At 44.8% G+C, this 21,930-nt stretch overlaps 1 protein-coding gene across 1 annotated transcript in view; it reads right to left on the bottom strand.

The window, feature by feature from the left end:
- The window catches only part of LMBRD1 (LMBR1 domain containing 1), a 263,866-nt gene that overhangs the window by 237,573 nt on the left and 4,363 nt on the right, over positions 1 to 21,930 (bottom strand). Inside the window, exon 2 of the mRNA XM_040428628.1 lies at positions 10,039 to 10,215. Within this exon, the coding sequence (XP_040284562.1) occupies positions 10,039 to 10,215 (177 nt within the window). The remainder of the gene's footprint in view (positions 1 to 10,038; positions 10,216 to 21,930) is intronic.

Below are 21,930 nucleotides of genomic sequence, written 5' to 3' on the forward strand. Positions count from 1 at the left end.
TATTGTATGATGGTATCCCGGACGTCCAGGAGCTGGAACTGATCCTGTGATGGGTAGTCCTTGGGAAAAGATGGAAGGATGATCTCTTGGTCTCTGTGAAAGTCCGACACCACTTTTGGGAGAAAACCTGGATCTAAACGTAAAACTATTCTGTCCGGGAAGATCGTGAGGTATGGTTCCCTGCAGGACAGCGCTTGGATTTCACCCAGACGTCTGGCTGAAGTGATTGCCACTAGGAAGGCTGCTTTTAAAGATAGGTGTTTGAGAGATATATCCTGCGTGGGAGAAAAAGGCGAATTTGTAAGGTTTTTTAGGACCAAGTTTAGATCCCATTGAGGCGTCCTAGGGGTTAGGGAAGGTCTCAATCTTGAGGCAGCTTTTATGAACCTCCTTATCCACCTGTGACTGGCCAGGTCCGTATCATAACAAGCCCCCAAAGCAGAGATCTGTACTTTGAGAGTACTTGGTCTAAGGCCCAGATCTAACCCTCGTTGGAGGAAGTCTAGCACTTTTTGAATATTGGGAGAAGAGTTTACGGGAGGACGCCCTACTTGCTAGTAGAGCCCTCATTTACATATTATAAAAGTTCGTTTTATAAAGAATCGGCCGCATGAAAGTAAGTAAGAGCATTATATTCTCCTATATCGCACTATGAGGAATCTAACTATCCAAAAAAAAAAAAAATGAGTTTTGCAGGGTGACAGAAACCCTTTAAGATATATTGCAGAAGTAACTTCCTTCCTGCTGGACTTAAGGGTGTTTATGACTTTCTCTGATATCCCTCTGCTTTTTAGGATTTCGCGTTCAGGATCCAGACCGATAGTCTGAAAAGACCTGGATTCTGGTGAAGAATTGGACCCTGAGAGATAATGTCCTCCCGTGGGGGGATTATCCAGGGTTCTTCCAGAGCTAGTTCTTTTAACACTGGGAACCAATTCCTTTTTGTCCAGTACGGGACAACCAGTATTACTGTTACTGGGTCCGATCTTATTTTCTGCAGCACCCTGGGTATTAATGGCCAAGGGGGGAAGGCATAGGCTAGATCCCAAGACCACCTGACTGAAAATGCGTCTGTCGCCCAAGGGTTGTCTCTTGGGTTTAGGGAACAAAAGGGATGGACCTTTGCGTTCTTTTTTGATGCAAACAGGTCTATCTTGGGGGTCCCCCACCTCCTGGTAATCTGCTCGAATACGATTGAGTTTAGGGCCCATTCCCCCGGATCTATGGTTACTCTGCTGAGAAAATCCGCCTGTATGTTTTCTGTACCCTTTAGATGGATAGCAGTGATGGATAGAACGTTCTTTTCCGCCCAGGAGAATATTTTTTCTGCCAATTCCTTTAAGCCTGATGATCGTGTGCCCCCCTGAGGTTTCAGGTATGCTACGGCTGTTACGTTGTCCGAGAGAATTTTTAGGTGTTTTCCGGAGACCCTGTCCTGTGACACCTTCAGCACCTCCCAGACTGCCCTCAATTCTCTGTGATTTGAGGAACATTTTCTCATGGCGTCCGACCAAGTGCCCTGGTAATTTATCGAGCCTATTTTTGCTCCCCATCCTGTACCACTTGCATCCGTGTTTATTTGAATCTCCGGATCTTTTACCCAGGGTACACCCTTTTGCAGGTTTTCCTCTTTCATCCACCATTTTAAATCTGATTTTACCTGACTCGGGATGGGGATTTTTTTCTCTAGAGAGCACTGTCTCTTGTCCCAAATTCTCAGGATCCAAGATTAGAGAATCCTGGTGTGGGCCTGAGACCAAGACACCGCTGTTATGCAGGAGGTCATTGTGCCTAGGAGGCTCATGGCATTGCGAATGGAGCACTGGGATTGACTTCGGAATTTTTGTGTTTTTTCTATAAACGACGTAACTTTTTCCCGAGGGAGGGATGTCACCTGGGAGACCGAGTCCAGTATTACCCCCAGAAATTTCATTTTGGTTGAGGGGATTAAACTTGATTTCTCCAGGTTTATTACCCACCCCAGGTCTGAAAACCTGTGCATCAGGTCTCTGGTAATGCTGGTTGTCTCCTGCTCCGAGGGTCCCAGGACCAGAAAGTCGTCCAAGTATGGGAAAATTTTTATCCCTTCTGCTCTCAGAGGGGATATCATTTCTACTACTAGTTTTGTGAATACCCTTGGAGCAGATGAGATTCCAAAGGGTAACACAGTGAACTGGAAGTGTCTTACAACTCCTGAGCTGTCCACTAGGGCAAACCTGAGGAATTTTTGCGATGATCTGTTTATGGGGACGTGATAGTACGCGTCTTTTAAATCTATGGATGTCATGAAGTCTCCTGTTCTGATCAGGGGAATGATGGATGTTACAGATTCCATCCTGAATTTCCTGTATGCGACCACTTTGTTTAATCCTTTTAGATTTATAATAGTGCGGAAGGTACCATCTGGTTTTTGTACCAGAAATAGACTGGAATAATAACCCCTTCCTCTTTCTGAACTTGGGACTTCTGTCACAACGCCTGAGTCTATAAGTTGCAGGATACCCTGCCAGATTTTTTCTATTATTTTTGGGCTGTGAGAGGTTATTTTGAACCTCTTTGGAGGGACTGAGGAAAATTCTATCCGGTAGCCATCCCGAATTATATTTAGGGCCCATGGATTTTTTGTAATGGACTCCCACTGGGACAGAAAATTCTGCAGTCTTCCCCCTACTCTGGCGTCATTGTTTATCTTTATTTTGGGGGTTAAGAAGGAAACCTCTGCCTTTTCCCCCCTTCTGGTAACTCCACCTACCCCCCTTTCCTTTGCCCCTATAGGGTCTAGTTTGGGATTGGAGGAATGAAAGGGCTTCTTTTTGGTCTCTTCCGGGAACCCCTTTTTTTTTTTGTCTGCAGCCTTTTCCAGGATAGAGTCTAATACGGGTCCAAAAACGTATTCCCCAGAAAACGCTATGGAGCATAGTTTTGCTTTTGATGCTCTATCCCCTCCCCAGGCTTTCATCCACAAAGCTCTCCTTGCGGAATTGGTGAGGGCCGCATCCTTAGCGGCGAACCTCACCGATTCCGCCGAGGCATCCGCCAAGAAGGCCGTGGCAGATTTGAGGAGTGGGATAGAGCTCAATATTTCCTCCCTAGGAGTCTTGTTTTTGATATGTTCTTCTAGTTCGTTAAGCCAAAAACACATAGATCTTGCGACAGATGTTGCGGCTATGTTGGTTTTGACCCCAAACATAGCTGTCTCCCAGGATTTCTTTAGGAGAGAGTCGGCTTTCCTTTCCATTGGGTCCTGTAGTTGTGAAGAGTCCTCAAATGGGAGGGAAGTCTTCTTAACTACTTTCACCACTTGGATGTCAATTTTGGGGGTCTTGTTAAATAATTTGACGTCCGCTGGATCAAACAACAATCGGTTTCTGAATTCCCGAGATACCCCTAGTCTCCTCTCGGGGTCAGTCCACTCGTCTAAGATCATGTCCTTTAAATTTTCATTCATTGGGAAAACTTTTAACTTTTTTGCTCTGAGTCCCCCGAACATCTCGTCTAAGACGGACCTTGGTTTTTTCACCTCCTCAATCCCCATGGTTGCTCTGACAGCTCCCAATAGCTCCTCCATATCCTCGGAAGAAAAGAAATATTTTTTATTATCTTCCATTATCTCCCCCTCTGATAGAACGTCAAAGTCCACATTCTGTCCAGAGGTGGAGGCCCCCTCGTCCATAATCTCCAAAACAGAGGAGGATGGGGCGGATAATCTAGGTTTTTTTGCAGCAGGAGGTGTAGACGGGGCTGATCTGAGGGAGGCCAAAGAGGACTTATTTCGTTCTGAATAAGCGTTTTGACCTTGGACAAAATTGACGGCTGCTCCTCTTTTATAAGGTCTTTTATGCAGCTCTGGCAGAGCTTCTTTTTTATAATTCTCGGGAAGCTTCTTATTACAAGTTGCACATCTTTGAACTTTAGACCTTGTTCTGGGCTCTTTAACTCCCTATGAAAGAGAGGAGCAGCCAGGTATCAATAGACAAAACAGCAAGTAAGTCAAAAAAAGATACATCATTTTGTCTTTCCCCACAGGGGAACTCACTGTTGGAGTAGCCGAGGGAGTTTCAGAGTCCATCTGGGCTGTAGAGGCGTCCGGGGCTTCAGGAGCAGACATTAGTGCTGTATGCGCCAGGAGGAAGATCGGTGCCACTGCCTGTTTGAATCTGCCGCCACGAGTAGTCAGTCCGGCGTCTGACGTCACCGCCGTGCGGCCGATCTAAGCTCCGCCCCTTCCGGTCTAAGCTCCGCCCCTTTCGCCTCCAGCCGCCGGGAGCAGAGAGTAATGCTGAGGCTTCCTGTCGGCGTTCAGCATGCTGCTTCCCTGCGGTCAGCTTCCTCAACATAGGGAAGGGGGACCGCACTGTGGGGAGGGATACAGGCTCCTGGTACAGAAGCGAGATCGGCTCCATATGAATCCCCTGCACAGCTTTGGACCAGACCGTAGGAGGGCAGGGGACGAGGACGGAATCCTCAGGTATTTTATAAAATAATAAACTTTTTCTTCACCTCCACCAGGAGGGCTCTCTGTGTGGTTGACCCCGTAGGGACAGCAAACACTGAGGGTGAGTGTGGGTGGTGGCCTTTTAAACTCTGTGTGTTCCTGCCCCTACAGAGGTCAAGGGTCAATCTCATAGTAGAGCCGTCATGGTGGACGAAATGGAAAAGGTAGATAAGACTGACACAAAAATCACTAGAACGGCACTAAAGAGAATCAAAAGGTAAATCCCAATATCAAAAAGTAACAACACCGAATATGATACCATCAAGCAGTGCACCAACTCTGTGGCCACCTCCTCCCAACACCGTTTCGCCACACTGGGCTTCTTCCGGAGATAAAGGTCAACTAAGAAACTTCCTCCTTTTATGGTCCCATCACATCTAATTAAAATAGAATAATTACCAATAGCTGATTCTGGGGGATGGGTGCTGTACCAAACATAATGTACGCGCAAGGCATCGGGCACTGCCCACAATGAGGTAATATCTGGCCACGATCACGTGACTTGTATAGCCCATATCCATAAACTGCGCACGCGCTGGACATTTCTGATCACTGCAAGCTTTGCGTGATGTAAGTGGCGTAGTCATCACATGACCGCCATGTCCCCACGTCATAGCCCGATGTATCGCGTTACTATGGAGTAAGATCCAAACAGAGAACAGCCGATCCTAGAGACACAATACCAACTACAATCGTCTATGTGTAATTATTGTGTTTTCAAAAAAGGATTCTTTTGTAACTCTAATGGTGATTATTTACAATTTTTTGGGCAATAAAAGTCAAACTCACAAGTTGCTGGTACAAAACCTTTTGTTTCTTTTTATTTATTTATTTCATTCGTTCACACTGTGAACGATGTCTGTCTCAGCATCCCTCACAATGTACCATTTTATATTGGAATGAATTACGGTTCAATCATTAATATTGGAATGAATTAAAGAAATTAAAGAGGACCTTTCACCTTGAAAAACATTGTGAACTAAGTATGCTGCCATGGAGAGCGGCGCCCAGGGATCTCACTGCACTTACTATTACGCCCACAGAACAAGGGCAGACACCGCGTACTATAACTTAGTGAGCGAAGATACCGGAGGACATAACGGGAGAACGGAGAGGCGCCCAGGGATAATAGTAAGTGCAGTGAGATCCCCGGGCGCCGCTCTCCATGGCAGCATACTTAGTTCACAATGTTTTTCAAGGTGAAAGGTCCTCTTTAAAAGAAACAAAAGGTTGTGTACCAGCGACTTGTGAGTATGACTTCTATTGCTCACTCACATATAATATGGGCACAATGAGGTAAAAAGAACACACAAGTCTGCATGTTTGAAAGACTGTCAGTGCTGGTTAAGGGTCCATTCAGATGTCCTCAAGTGTTTTATGGATCTGCAAAACACGGATACTGGCCATGTGCGTTCCACATTTTGCGAACCGCACATGGCCGGCTGTGATAGAGCACGTCTGCAGACAAGAATAGGCATTTCTATCTTTTTTGCGAGGCCTCGGAACAGAACTATGGAGGTGGACAGCACCCAGTGTGCTGTCCACATCTTTTGCGGCCCCATTGAAAAGAATGGGTCCGCACCCCTTCCGCAAAATTGTGGAACGGATGCGGACCCTGAACTACGGACGTCTGAATGGACCCTTAAGCAGAGCTCCCAGTGTGGACTTGTATTTGCTACAGGTGGCAGAAGTGCTACATATTATACAAGCTTTCCTGAGGATAGCATATGTGTAATATATATATATATATATATATATATATATATATATATATATATATATATATATATATACATACATACATATACATACACACACACACACACATACATACATACACACACACACATACACACACAGTGGATATAAAAAGTCTACACACCCTTGTTAAAATATCAGGTTTCTGTGATGTAAAAAAAAATTTGACAAAAGATAATCATTTTAAAACTTTTTCCACCTTTAATGTGACCTATAAACTGTACCACTCAATTGAACAAACAAACAAATCTTTTTGGTGGAGGGAACAAAAAAAAAAAAAAAAAAAGTGGTTGCATAAGTCTGCACACCCTCTTATAACTGGGTATGTAGCTGTGTTCAGAATTAAGCAATCACATTTAAAATCATGTTAAATAGGAGTCAGCATACACCTGTCATCATTTAAAGTGCCTCTGATTAACCCCAAATAAAGTTCAGCTGCTCTAGTTGGTCTTTCCTGACATTTTGTTAGTTGCATCCCACAGCAAAAGCCATGGTCCACAGAAAGCTTCCAAACCATCAGAGGGATCTCATTGTTAAAAGGTATCAGTCAAAAGAAGGGTACAAAAGAATTTCCAAGGCATTAGATATACCATGGAACACAGTGAATACAGTCATCATCAAGTGGAGAAAATATGGCACAACAGTGACATTACCAAGAACTGGACGTCCCTCCAAAATTGATGAAAAGACGAGAAGAAAACTGGTCTGGGAGGCTACCAAGAGGCCTACAGCAACATTAAATGAGCTGCAGGAATATCTGGCAAGTACTGGCTGTGTGGTACATGTGACAACAATCTCCCGTATTCTTCATATGCCTGGGCTATGGGGTAGAGTGGCAAGACGAAAGCTTTTTCTTACGAAGAAAAACATCCAAGCCAGGCTACATTTTGCAAAAACACATTTGAAGTCTCCCAAAAGCATGTGGGAAAAGGTGTTATGGTCTGATGAAACCAAGGTTGAACTTTTTGGCCATAATTCCAAAAGATATGTTTGGCACAAAAACAACACTGCACATCACCAAAATAACACCATACCCACAGTGAAGCATGGTGGTGGCAGCATTATGCTTTGGGGCCGTTTTTCTTGAGCTGGAACTGGGGCCTTAGTTAAGCTAGAGGGAATTATGAACAGTTCCAAATACCAGTCAATATTGGCACAAAACCTTCAGGTTTCTGCTAGAAAGCTGAACATGAAGAGGAACTTCATCGTTCAGCATGACAACGACCCAAAGCATACATCCAAATCAACAAAGGAATGGCTTCACCAGAAGATGATTCAAGTTTTGGAATGGCCCAGCCAGAGCTCAGATCTGAATCAGATTGAAAATCTGTGGGGTGATCTGAAGAGGGCTGTGCACAGGAGATACCGTCGCAATCTGGCAGATTTGGAGTGTTTTTGCAAAGAAGAGTGGACAAATTTTGCCAAGTCAAAATGTGCCATGCTGATAGACTCATACCCAAAAAGACTGAGTGCTGTAATAAAATCAAAAGGTGCTTCAATAAAGTCTTAGTTTAAGGGTGTGCGCACTTATGCAACCATATTATTTTATTTTTATAGTTTTTCTTCCCTCTACCTAAAAGATTTCCGTTTGTTTTTCAATTGAGTTGTACAGTTTATAGGTCACATTAAAAGGTGGAAAAAGTTCTGAAAGGATTTATCTTTGTCTAATTTTTTTACATCACAGAAACCTGACATTTTAACAGGGGTGTGTAGACTTTTTATATCTACTATATATCTGTGTGTATATATACATATACACACACATTTAAGTCATTTTAATATCAGCAATGGGTCCATAGAAAAAGCATGACACCATAGTCGGTAATTTGTGGCTGGCTTGGTGGGTATATATATATGGTATGAGATACCTGCACACATATCCCCCATTGCGGTCATGGATAAAATGGGCGATTTAACCAGAGTTGCAAAAAGAGATAATTGTTGGCTTTTAGCCAAAGTTGGCAGTATATGAACTGCTCATGTGCTGCTGAGGTGAGAGTGTATCATGAGTGGACAAATGGCACCACTGTAAACTGTGGAGCACCATATGTCTATGATGTGAGAGGTGAACGATGGCTACCAGGGTGCATCAACACATTACAGTGGAGCAGCTCACCACCAAAATGAACCAGGGGGTTACCAGATGCTCAGTGAATCCTACTGCATGTGGGGATCTTAAACAGATGGATGGTAACAGCACCTCTGCTAAGAAAGTTGCATCGGCAAAAAAGGTTTCCATTTTCACGGCAGTAACGGAATTAGACCTCCGATGATTGGCAAAGGGTTGCCTTCTCCAATGAGTTATGTTTTTTTGGTTCATCGAATGGAAGAATGTTAGCTTGTCAGGTGAAAGGAAAAAAAAAGAACAAAGAAAAGCTGGTGGTGATAGTGTTATGGTCAGGGGAATCTTTTCATGACATTGTCTGAGCCCAGTCATATATGTGGAAGGCACTCTTAACCAGGCCTGGTGCTATAATAAGGCAGACCAAGCGGCCGCCTTAGGGCGCTGAGAAGGGGGGGGGGCGGCGGAAAAAATGAAACTTTTTTTTTTCCTTTATTCACTTGCATGCCGCCGGCCTCCTGCGGCTGTTCTCCTCTGTGTGGTGGTCCTCATATCTTCTCTCTGGGGTCCCGAGTCCTGACAAGTAGTTTGTGGACCTTTCCCACTCTGCCAATCAGTGGCCGCAGCTGTGTCACGTCAGGGCAGGATTTCCCGCTGATCCAATCACTGGTCTGACACATGACACAGCTGCAGCCACTGATTGGCTGAGTGGGAAAGGCCCTCAAAGTCTTGTCGGGAGCACAGAGAGAAGATACCAGGACACAGAGGAGAAGGGGAGCTGCTGCAGACGGGAACAGGCCCAGGTGAGGAGCATAATGTTTATTTTTACACAACATTAATAGAGGGGGGAAATGTGACACAAAGAGGTGATGTAAAAGGCAGGGGATGATGTGACATTGAGGGGGAGAAATGTCACATTTCTCATCCCCCTCCATGTCACATCACCCCCACCGAGTTGTGGGGGGGCACCAAAATGTAGCTTCGCTTGTGTGCAAAAATCCTTGCACCGGCCCTGCTCTTAACCGATGAGTATGAATCCATCCTTGAAGATCACATACACCCATGCATGCAAATTGCCTTCCTGGTGGTGGATGGGATCTTCCAGAAAGACAATGCAACATCCCATGGCTAGAAATGTCCGAAAATTGTGAACTTGCACAAGCACTAGTCCAGCTTCAAATTGCACTGCATGTCATCTTGATTGTAGAATGTAATAACTGCTCATCCCATTCACCTGAATGGGACAGAGTAGTTGCAATTAAACTGTCCCCTCACAATCTGATATTGATGACCAATCCTGACCTACTAATGCAGATTGACATTTTTGTTGCAATCCCTTTTAGGGTCCATTTACACGTCCGCAATTCCGTTCCGCATTTTCCGGAATTGCAGACCCATTCATTTCTATGGGGTTGCACGATGTGCTGCCCGGATCCGGAAATGCGGACCCACACTTCCGGGTCCGCATTTCCGTTCCCGAAAAAAATAGAACATGTCCTATTGTCCGCAATTGCGGACAAGATTAGGCATATTCTATTATAGTGCCAGTGTCAGTGTTTTGCGGCTCCGCGAAAAAAAAAAAAAAAACACACACAAAGAGCATAATGGAAACAAATGCAAGCCGATGACAAGAAAGACTCATAATCCAGTTATTAGTGAATTGTTCACAGACAGAAATAAACTTTGTTCCAATATAAAGATAAAATAACTTTAAATAAATTACCTTAAATGTGCCATTTTCATTCTTCATAAAAGACACAAGAAAAATGTCCACAGGTAGCAGTGCAGAAGTGATCAGGGCCACAGCCAGGGAAAATATTGCCGTGATAGTAGACACTGCTTCACTTTCCTGACAACTCTGGTATTTGCGGATGTAAACCCAACAAAAAGCCAAAATAGCCTGAAACAAAAATGAATTGTCATTTGCTCTGCATACATGATACTTTGATAAAAAAATATATATATCTTAAAGAGGACCCATCACTGTGAAATGAAATGTAATATACAGGCAGCAGGTCATAGAGCAGGAGGAGCTGAGCACATTGATATATAGTTTACTGGGGGAAAACATGCAAAATGTGTAATTTATATATTTAAAGGTTATGTTCACCTTTGGGGCAGTTTTTTTTACGATTGCATTTCACTCATTTTGGGCTAAAAGCTTTTTTTTTTTTTCAGATGGTCTTTATTAAAAATATTGAGTCTGTTACAAAGGGTTACCTGTTTGAACGCTAGTGTGAAAGTAGCCTAGAGAGGATCCGTCTGGTATCTGCACAGACAGATCCTCTCCTATAATGCAGACGTTTGGATCCATTCAGAACGGATCCGTCTGCATTATAGTTTAGAAAAAATTCTAAGTCTGAAAGTAGTTCAGACGGATCCGTCCAGACTTTACATTGAAAGTCAATGGGGACGGATCAGTTTGAAAATTGAGCCATATTGTGTCAACTTCAAACGGATCCGTCCCCATTGACTTACATTGTAAGTCTGGACGGATCCGTTTGCCTCCGCACGGCCAGGCGGACACCCGAACGTTGCAAGCAGCGTTCAGGTGTCCGCTCACTGAGCGGAGCGGAGGCTGAACGCTGGCAGACTGATGCATTCTGAGCGGATCCGCATCCACTCAGAATGCATTGGTAGCTGGACGGATGTGTTCGGGGCCGCTTGTGAGACCCTTCAAACGGAGCTCACAAGCGGAGCCCCGATGCTAGTGTGAAAGTAGCCTTAGCTGTGTGACTGGTACTTTCACTTTGTGTGGCTCATCTAATAACCCTTACCTCTAAATTACTAAAAGGTCATAAACACTTATTTAAGCCACATTCTTATCAACAAGACAGAAATTGAGCTATAATGAGTGTTCAGGAGGTCAGAAGTCAGAGATAAGGAGCCGTCAGCTGAGCTGCCCGAGTGAACAGCCTGCTACTAGAGAAACTAAAGACTGCACAGATACAGGGGTTCAACATTTTTAATAACAACCAATTTAAAAAATGATTTTTGACTCAAAATAAGTACTATGCAATAATAATAAATAAAAAAAACAAAAAGGTGTACATAGCTTATAAATCTCTGCTCTTTGACTTCATTTGTAAACGGGGGCCATGTATAACTGTCACCACAAAATGCAGATTGCATGAGGCAGGGTTCTGCATGTCAGTAATCAATTAGCAGGTCTGTCACTATACTATGCTGCCCTCAGTGATGGCGGCATTGTGCAGATGACAGGTTCACTTTAAATTTACAACATTCATCATAACTAGCATATTACCTTTATTCTATGGGTCAAGGCGTTACAGTAATAGCCTGGCTTCAGTCAAGATCTGGAGTAGGGGTGGGCGATATACGATATAAATTTGTGCCACGATATGGATTTTGTGCATATCGCCGGACCGCGATATGATCCCATGTTCTCCTGAGCCGGCACAGTGGAGAAGGAGGGAGTCCCTCCCTCCCCACTGTGCGCGGCTGCCGCTGACCACCAATGAAAACAGAGTAGGAGGAGGAGGGGAGGGACTGTGGCCACTGCGCCACCAATGAATATGCCGGCCATATCCCGGCCCCTATGACTGCACGCTGCGATCCGCCGCAATTAACCCCTCAGTTGAGGTGTTAATCGCGCGGATCACAGCATCCTGTCAGAGGTCGGGTGCCGGGAATGTTCTTCAGTCTCTGCATTGGTGGCAGTAGGCAGTTCCGATCGGAGTCCCAGCAGTGTAATGCTGGGGCTCCGATCGGTTACCATGGCAGCAATATGTGACGAAAAAACAATCTCAGAATGGCCTGGATAAGTCAAAGGGTTTTAAAGTTATCACCACATAAAGGGACATGTCAGATTTGCAAAAAATGGCCTGGGCAGGAAGGTGAAAACAGGCCCGGGGTTGAAGGGGTTAAGCTAACAATCTGCGTTTACAAGTTTTTATAGCCTTAGCTGAATGACAGCAGTTTTTCAAATGGTTTACAGCTTCAGTCTTGAACTATTGACTATCCATTCCCTTCACTTATACAAGTGTCTAGTCCTGCAAAAAACATATTTATTAATCAGTTATCAGTGAGAGGCTAGGTTCCCTGTAACAGCGGAACACAACACAATGGAAAGTATAAGTATTGCCGCTCCTTAACTGTGCGTTGCGTGCCATATAGCGAAGCATGTGAAAAGCATGCTTCTTCATGGTCACTTAACGTGTTTGTTTTGCGGTAACGTGACGCACTGCATGCATTGGCCTTTATTCTTACAGTAGAGAAGTAATTTAAGGAAATCTGTCACCTGCTTTTAGCATTTTAGGCTTTCAACATTGCCATATTGAATAAAGTACCTTATTTCCTGCAGTGGTCTTCTTACTTTATTTTGTTTTGTCATTTTGATAAAAAAAAAAAGCTCTTTTCATGATATTCTAATGAAGCTCCAAGGTGACCAGAGGGGAGTTTTTTTCCCCCTCTCTAGAGCCCAGTGACGCCCCCTGCAGTGCCCAGCCCGCCTTAATTTGAAGCCCAAGAACGCCTCCTGATCTTGAAATAACCTCCCACAGCCCCGGCAAACTGTTCCGCCCCCTCGCCATGTCATCTTCTACCTTCAAGAAATGCCCCGATCATCTTCCTGTCGTCCGCCAGAAATCTCGCGCAGGCCCGCCTGCGCGATCATCAAGCTCCTGAGGGCAACAGCCTCAAAAGTCTCACTGGGCATGCTGCGAGCCCAGTGACGTAATCTGAGCGCTGTTGCCTCAGGAGCTTGATGATGCAGGCACAGGCGGTACTGCGCCTGCGCGAGATTTCTGGTGGCCGACAGGAAGAACGGCCGGCACTAAAATAGAAAATGCCTAATCTTGTCCGCAATTGCGGATAAGAAAAGGACAAAGTTCTATTTTTTGGCAGAAACTGAAGCACGGATGCCGAAGTGCGGATCCGCAAATCCAGATGTGGATCCGCAAATGCGGATGCGGACAGCACATTCCGGCCCCATTGAAAATGAATGGGTCTGCACCCGTTCTGCAAAATTGCGGACCCTTAATCTGTATAAAGCTGTACCCATTCAGGGAAGAGGTCAGAAGAAAGTTCCTTCGTTCTGAATGTCCGGACTCCAGATGAAGTGTTGCTATAATTGTGTATTATGTTCTTTATCCTTTAAATATAATGTCCTTCTTTTGGACTTATCTATATCACTATATGTATATACTACTTATCGTTTAGTAAAATAATATTATAAACTTTTCTTTGACGCGTAGATGTAGTTTCAGTTAAGAGTCTCTCTTTAAAGAGTATCCGAGCCTGAAGCTTATTAGCAAAAGCGAAGAGGTGTGTGTGAAGGCTCCTGCTAACTAGGTCCACGTTCAGAGAACCTTCTTTCCTGCGACTACAGCTGCCAAGGAAGCAAATCTATCACAGTACCCCTGAAAGAAGGAGATGGGGATGTCCAGAACCTACCAGGTTGCACGCTGGAATCAAACAGAAAGGTATTATGCTCGTTTTCCTGCCGTGAGAGGGAATATTGTAAAAGCATTTCGTCACACATCTTAATTTCTGCATCCCAGGAACTGCAGGTCCATTCACACCTCCGCAATTTCGTTCCGCAAAATGCGGACCCATTCATTGCTAAGGGGCAGCACAATGTGCTGCCCGGACCAGCACTTCCGGGTCCGCAATTCCGTTCCTGAAAAAAAATAGAACATGTCTTATTCTTGTCCGCAATTGCGGACAATAGGCATATTCTATAGTGCCGGCAATGTGCGGTCCGCAAAATGCGGAACGCACATTGCCGCTGTCCGTGTTTTGCGGTTCCGCAAAACACGTTGCGGACGTGTGAATGGAGCCTGATTAACCACCTCAGCCCCCATGGCTTAAACACCCTGAAAGACCAGGCCACTTTTTACACTTCTGACCTACACTACTTTCACCGTTTATTGCTCGGTCATGCAACTTACCACCCAAATGAATTTTACCTCCTTTTCTTCTCACTAATAGAGCTTTCATTTGGTGGTATTTCATTGCTGCTGACATTTTTACTTTTTTTGTTATTAATCGAAATTTAACTATTTTTTTGCAAAAAAATGACATTTTTCACTTTCAGTTGTAAAATTTTGAAAAAAAAAAATAATGAGATCCATATATAAATTTTGCTCTAAATTTATTGTTCTACATGTCTTTGATAAAAAAAAAAATGTTTGGGTAAAAAAAAAAAAATGGTTTGGGTAAAAGTTATAGCGTTTACAAACTATGGTACAAAAATGTGAATTTCCGCTTTTTGAAGCAGCTCTGACTTTGAGCACCTGTCATGTTTCCTGAGGTTCTACAATGCCCAGACAGTACAAACACCCCACAAATGACCCCATTTCGGAAAGTAGACACCCTAAGGTATTCGCTGATGGGCATAGTGAGTTCATAGAACTTTTTATTTTTTGTCACAAGTTAGCGTAAAATGATGATTTTTTTTTTTTTTCTTACAAAGTCTCATATTCCACTAACTTGTGACAAAAAATAAAAACTTCCATGAACTCACCATGCCCATCAGCGAATACCTTGGGGTGTCTTCTTTCCAAAATGGGGACACATGTGGGGTAGTTATACTGCCCTGGCATTCTAGGGGCCCAAATGTGTGGTAAGGAGTTTGAAATCAAATTCTGTAAAAAATGACCAGTGAAATCCGAAAGGTTCTCTTTGGAATATGGGCCCCTTTGCCCACCTAGGCTGCAAAAAAGTGTCACACATCTGGTATCTCCGTATTCAGGAGAAGTTGAGGAATGTGTTTTGGGGTGTCATTTTACATATACCCATGCTGGGTGAGATAAATATCTTGGTCAAATGCCAACTTTGTATAAAAAAAAATAAAAATAGGAAAAGTTGTCTTTTACCAAAATATTTCTCTCACCCAGCATGGGTATATGTAAAATGACACCCCAAAACACATTCCCCAACTTCTCCTGAATACAGAGATACAACATGTGTGACACTTTTTTGCAGCCTAGGTGGGCAAAGGGGCCCACATTCCAAAGAGCACCTTTCGGATTTCACTGGTAATTTTTTACAGAATTTGATTTCAAACTCCTTACCACACATTTGAGCCCCTAGAATGCCAGGGCAGTATAACTACCCCACAAGTGACCCCATTTTGGAAAGAAGACACCCCAAGGTATTCGCTGATGGGCATAGTGAGTTCATGGAAGTTTTTATTTTTTGTCACAAGTTAGTGGAATATGAGACTTTGTAAGAAAAAAAAAATCATCATTTTCCACTAACTTGTGACAAAAAATAAAAAATTCTACGAACTCGCCATGCCCCTCACGGAATACCTTGGGGTGTCTTCTTTCCAAAATGGGGTCACTTGTGGGGTAGTTATACTGCCCTGGCATCCTAGGGGCCCAAATGTGTGGTAAGTAGGTAAATGACCTGTGAAATCCGAAAGGTGCTCTTTGGAATATGGGCCCCTTTGCCCACCTAGGCTGCAAAAAGTGTCACACATGTGGTATCTCCGTATTCAGGAGAAGTTGGGGAATGTGTTTTGGGGTGTCATTTTACATATACCCATGCTGGGTGAGAGAAATATCTTGGCAAAAGACAACTTTTCCCATTTTTTTATACAAAGTTGGCATTTGACCAACATATTTATCTCACCCAGCATGGGTATATGTAAAATGACACCCCAAAACACATTCCCCAACTTCTCCTGAATACGGAGATACCACATGTGACACTTTTTTGCAGCCTAGGTGGGCAAAGGGGCCCAAATTCCTTTTAGGAGGGCATTTTTAGACATTTGGATACCAGACTTCTTCTCACGCTTTGGGGCCCCTAAAATGCCAGGGCAGTATAAATACCCCACAAGTGACCCCATTTTGGAAAGAAGACACCCCAAGATATTCAATGAGGAGCATGGCGAGTTCATAGAAAAAAAAAAAATTTTGGCACAAGTTAGCGGAAATTGATTTTTTTTTTTTTTTTTTCTCACAAAGTCTCCCTTTCCGCTAACTTGGGACAAAAATTTCAGTCTTTCATGGACTCAATAAGCCCCTCAGCAAATACCTTGGGGTGTCTTCTTTCCAAATTGGGGTCATTTGTGGGGTGTTTGTACTGGCATTTGAGGGTCTCCGCAATCATTACATGTATGCCCAGCATTAGGAGTTTCTGCTATTCTCCTTATATTGAGCATACGGGTAATGAGATTATTTTTTTCCGTTCAGCCTCTGGGCTGAAAGAAAAAAAATGAACGGCACAGATTTCTTCATTCGCATCGATCAATGCGGATGAAAAAATCTCTGCCAAAAAAAGAAAAAGGAGGGGAAAGGCGTCTGCCAGGACATAGGAGCTCCGCCCAACATCCATACCCACTTAGCCCGTATGCCCTGGCAAACCAGATTTCTCCATTCACATCAATCGATGTGGATGAATAAATCATTGCCGGGATTTTTTTTTTTTTATATATATATATATATATATATATACACAAAGTGTTTGCCAAAGTATATGAACACCGCCACCTCCTCAGCTCATATGCCTCGGCAAACGTATCTTTTACTGCAGAGGAGAAATCTCGTCTTGCAGCGCCGCATACACCGACTCGCGTGTAATCTGACAGCAGCGCAATGCTTCTGTCAGAATGCACATCAGTGCTGCAGCTAGTCGATCGGTTGGTCCACCTGGAAGGTAAAAAAAACAAAACAAAAAAGAAAAAACCAGGCCGCAACGCAATAAATTTATTAACTTCAGAACAGAACATATTAACTTTTTTTTAACTTTTTTACTTACCGGTAATTTTTTTTTTGTTTATTTTTTTTTACCTTTATAGAACAAACCTCTCCTTCCCCATGGGACAATGTGCAAAGCGCAAATCGCCCAAAGATGTGGCGAAGTACGTTATGCACTTTATCCCATGTGAAAGGAGAGGTTTGCAGCAGCTGTGAGTAAAAGGGCCCTAATAGCCCTGTGTGCCTGTCCTGTGAGATGCAATCCCCATGCTAGGTGTACCTGTGTGTGGTACTTCCGGAAACACTCTCCTAAGCATAGGGCAGGGTGGTCAGGACAGTCAGGACAGAAATAGCGGGTGTCACGCCTTATTCCACTCCTGCTACAGACACGACATTTTTTTCGGGGTGGCGGTTGGGTTGAGGTGCCAGCAACGACACTGGGGAAATGTCGCTCGTGTAGACGGCTAACTACACTGGTGGATGGGGCCACGGAACCTTCTGGATACAGGAGGTTCTCGATGATCTCTTCCTGGAATTTGAGGAAGGATCGTGTTCTCCCAGCCTTACTGTAGAGAACAAAACTATTATACAGAGCCAATTGAATTAAATATACAGACACCTTCTTATACCAGCGTCTGGTGCGTCGGGAAACTAAATAGGGAGCCAACATCTGGTCATTGAAGTCCACCCCTCCCATAAGCGCATTATAGTCGTGGACTGAGAGGGGCTTTTCAATGACACGGGTTGCCCTTTCAATTTGGATTGTCGTGTCTGCGTGAATGGAGGAGAGCATGTAAACGTCACGCTTGTCTCTCCATTTCACCGCGAGCAGTTCTTCATTACACAAGGCAGCCCTCTCCCCCCTTGCAAGACGGGTGGTAACGAGCCGTTGGGGGAAGCCCACGCGACTAGTTCGCGCGGTGCCACAGGCGCAAATCCGTTCTAGAAACAAATGCCTAAAGAGGGCCACACTTGTGTAAAAATTGTCCACATAAAGATGGTACCCCTTGCCGAATAAGGGTGACACCAAGTCCCAGACTGTCTTCCCACTGCTCCCCAGGTAGTCAGGGCAACCGACCGGCTCCAGGGTCTGATCTTTTCCCTCATAGATCCGAAATTTGTGGGTATAGCCTGTGGCCCTTTCACAGAGCTTATACAATTTGACCCCATACCGGGCACGCTTGCTTGGGATGTATTGTTTGAAGCCAAGGCGCCCGGTAAAATGTATTAGGGACTCTTCTACGCAGATGTTTTGCTCAGGGGTATACAAATCTGCAAATTTCTGGTTGAAATGGTCAATGAGGGGCCGAATTTTGTGGAGCCGGTCAAAAGCTGGGTGGCCTCTGGGACGGGAGGTGGTGTTGTCGCTAAAATGCAGAAAACGCAGGATGGTCTCAAATCGTGTCCTGGACATAGCAGCAGAGAACATGGGCATGTGATGAATTGGGTTCGTGGACCAATATGACCGCAATTCATGCTTTTTAGTTAGACCCATGTTGAGGAGAAGGCCCAGAAAAATTTTAAGTTCGGAAACTTGGACTGGTTTCCACCGGAAAGGCTGGGCATAATAGCTTCCCGGGTTTGCGGTTATAAATTGTGTGGCATACCGGTTTGTCTCTGCCACGACTAAGTCCAAGAGCTCCGCAGTTAAGAACAGCTCAAAAAATCCCAGGGCCGAACAGATTTGAGCCGTCTCAACCCGAACTCCAGACTGGGCGGTGAAAGGGGGAACTAATGGTGCGGCTGAAGTTGGTGACTGCCAATCAGGGTTTGCCAGCACCTCAGGGATTCTAGGGGCTCTACGGGCATGTCTGTGCGGTGGCTGCGACGGGGCAACTACTGCACGTGCCACCGTACCGGCTTCAACTGCCCTTCTGGTGCTCGCTACTTCACCAGGTTGTACGGCAGTGCTGGTACTAGGTCCAGGGAGGGCTGCGCTGCTGGTGTATGCCTCACCATGTGATCCGGCAGCGACAGCCCCACTCTGCTGCTCTTGAAGCGGATCCTGCGTAACCTGTGGTCTAGCGACACGGGGCCGGGTACGCCTGGTTCTATCAGGGACCTCCACCTCCTCGTCCGAACTTTGGGTCAGAGAGCCACTGCTTTCCACAGGTTCATATTCTGACCCGCTAGATTCGTCAGATGAGGGTTCCCATTCCTCATCCGACTGGGTCAGAATCCTGTAGGCCTCTTCAGAAGAATACCCCCTGTTTGACATTTTGGACTACTAAATTTAGGGGTATTCCCTGAGACTACCCAAGAAAAAAAAAGCAAACCTGTCTTACAAAGGGGAGGCTAGCGAAGTACCGGAGGCCGCTGCGGTTGATAAAAAATATCAAAACTGATTTTTTTATCGCCGCAGTGCGTGTAAAGTGAATGTGCAGTGATCAAAAAAATATATATTTTTTGTCACTGCGGTGGGGCGGGCGTGGGTGAACGCACGTGTGGGCGACCAATCAGGCCTGATCGGGCAAACACTGCGTTTTGGGTGGAGGGCAAGCTAAGGTGACACTAATACAATTATAGATCTGACCGTGATCAGTTTTGATCACTTACAGATACTATAAAAGTACAAATGCTGATTAGCGATACGCTAAACAGCGAATAAGTGACTGCGGTGCGGTGGGGTGGGCGCTAACTGACGCTAACTACCTAACCAAGGGGCCTAAACTATCCCTAAAACCTAACAGCCAATACTAGTGAGAAGCGGAATGAAACAACCACCTCCAGGACGCGTCGCTGCGTTCGGCGGTCCGGAGGTGGTTAAGGAATCTCTTTGCATGCCTATGGGTCTGTTGAGAGACTGAAAAGTGTCTTGAGGGAGAGGGAGTATTACAAATTATTGATAACCAATCAATACTTTTGTACCGGTATTGATTCGATACCGGCAGAGGTCGCAATAACGCCTGTACAAGCGTCATAGACGCCTGTTCAGGCCATTTTACTCCCTGGAAAAAGTCTAAGGCGTACCAATACACCTTAGACTCTTCCCTGCCATTCATCAGCGCAGTGAGCGCTGTGAACGGCAAGGGCAGCGCACCGATGCTGCTGCTGCTGCTTGAAACAACCAATAACCAAGCTCCTTACAGTAAGGAGCTTAGTGATTGGTCAGTTTGAGCGGGCTGCCGGAGATTATGCCACACCGCTCTGAAGTAAGGAAGCAGGCGCACGATCCTCACTGGCGGGGTAAGTGGCCTTGCTGTGTAGTGGGGGTCCCGGATCTGAGCGCCTTGTTTTTCCTTGTCCGGCCTCACATGCTGTATGAGCCTGATCCCTATGAACACATATGTGAGCTATAGCTGTGTGCGCCCTGCTAGTAGTAACTGGTCAGTAACTCCACAGGTTACCCATAAGTGACGGCCGGCAGCACGGCGAGTGTTGCGTCACGTGTAAACCTTTCAGTTTCTCGCGCGTATCTGTAGTACAGCTCCTATAGTGCAGGCAGCGTAAGGAGAACAGCTGTTACCCATAGCAACCGGAGACAGCCTGTTCTGTAATTAGAGGAAGCAGCCACAGTCTGTTCATAAGTCATAACCCGGTCAGCCACATTACCCCCAGAACAGCGCCAGCCACAGCAATGACCTCTCTACTACTAGTAAAGTCAGGGCGTATCAAGTAACCATGGGGCGGCACATTTACATGTCAAAAGTACGCACTTTTGTACTAAGTTTTCCCAGTTATAGTCTATGATTACTTCGAGCCATACTTTCTATACGTTTTTTCTGCTTAAAAACATATTTGCTTGATGCACAGCAAAAATGAGATCTCAACAGCCCGACTAAAGCAAAGGTTTAATGCCTACAGTGATGTCACAGAACAGGGCACAAGTGATGTAATAATAATGGCAGGGTTATGTGCACAGTGTAGGGATAGTACACCTAGTGATGTAATAATGCAGGGTAATGTGCACAGTGATGTCACAGTGCAGGGATAGTACACCTAGTGATGTAATAATGCAGGGTAATGTGCACAGTGATGTCACAGTGCAGGGACAGTACACCTAGTGATGTAATAATGGCAGGGTTATGTGCACAGTGATGTCACAGTGCAGGGATAGTACACCTAGTGATGTAATAATGCAGGGTAATGTGCACAGTGATGTCACAGTGCAGGGATAGTACACCTAGTGATGTAATAATGGCAGGGCTATGTGCACAGTGATGTCACAGTGCAGGGATAGTACACCTAGTGATGTAATAATGCAGGGTAATGTGCACAGTGATGTCACAGTGCAGGGATAGTACACCTAGTGATGTAATAATGCACGGTAACGTGCACAGTGATGTCACAGTGCAGGGATAGTACACCTAGTGATGTAATAATAATGGCAGGGTAACGTGCACAGTGATGTCACAGTGCAGGGATAGTACACCTAGTGATGTAATAATGGCAAGGGTATATGCACAGTGATGTCACAGTGCAGGGATAGTACACCTAGTGATGTAATAATGCAGGGTTATGTACACAGTGATGTCACAGTGCAGGGATAGTACACCTAGTGATGTAATAATGCAGGGTAATGTACACAGTGATGTAATAATGCAGGGTAATGTACACAGTGATGTAATAATGCAGGGTAATGTACACAGTCATGTGGCACTGGCAGTGGTCTTATGTTTAGTATGAGGTCAGCTAAATTTGCTACTTATGCATGGAAGACAGTTCTAGAGTACTAGTAATGGTTTCCCTGCATAAATAGCAAACCCTTAATGTTATACAGGCCTTCGTATTAACTATTTGAATTACTGTAACTTTCGCACTCCTCATCGGTTAAAAATACTCCTCAAAAATGGTAGCGTGACCTCTGGATACCGGGATTTGACATTTACCGATACTAGGCTGCGCTTTCTGTATAATGTCGACATGAGCACTACAATAATTTTACATTGCAAGCAATTATAATTCTAGTAAATGGCCAGGATCGCTACCACGCAAGACGAATAAAA

This window comes from Bufo bufo, chromosome 4 (assembly GCF_905171765.1).
Source record: "Bufo bufo chromosome 4, aBufBuf1.1, whole genome shotgun sequence".
NCBI lineage: Eukaryota > Metazoa > Chordata > Amphibia > Anura > Bufonidae > Bufo > Bufo bufo.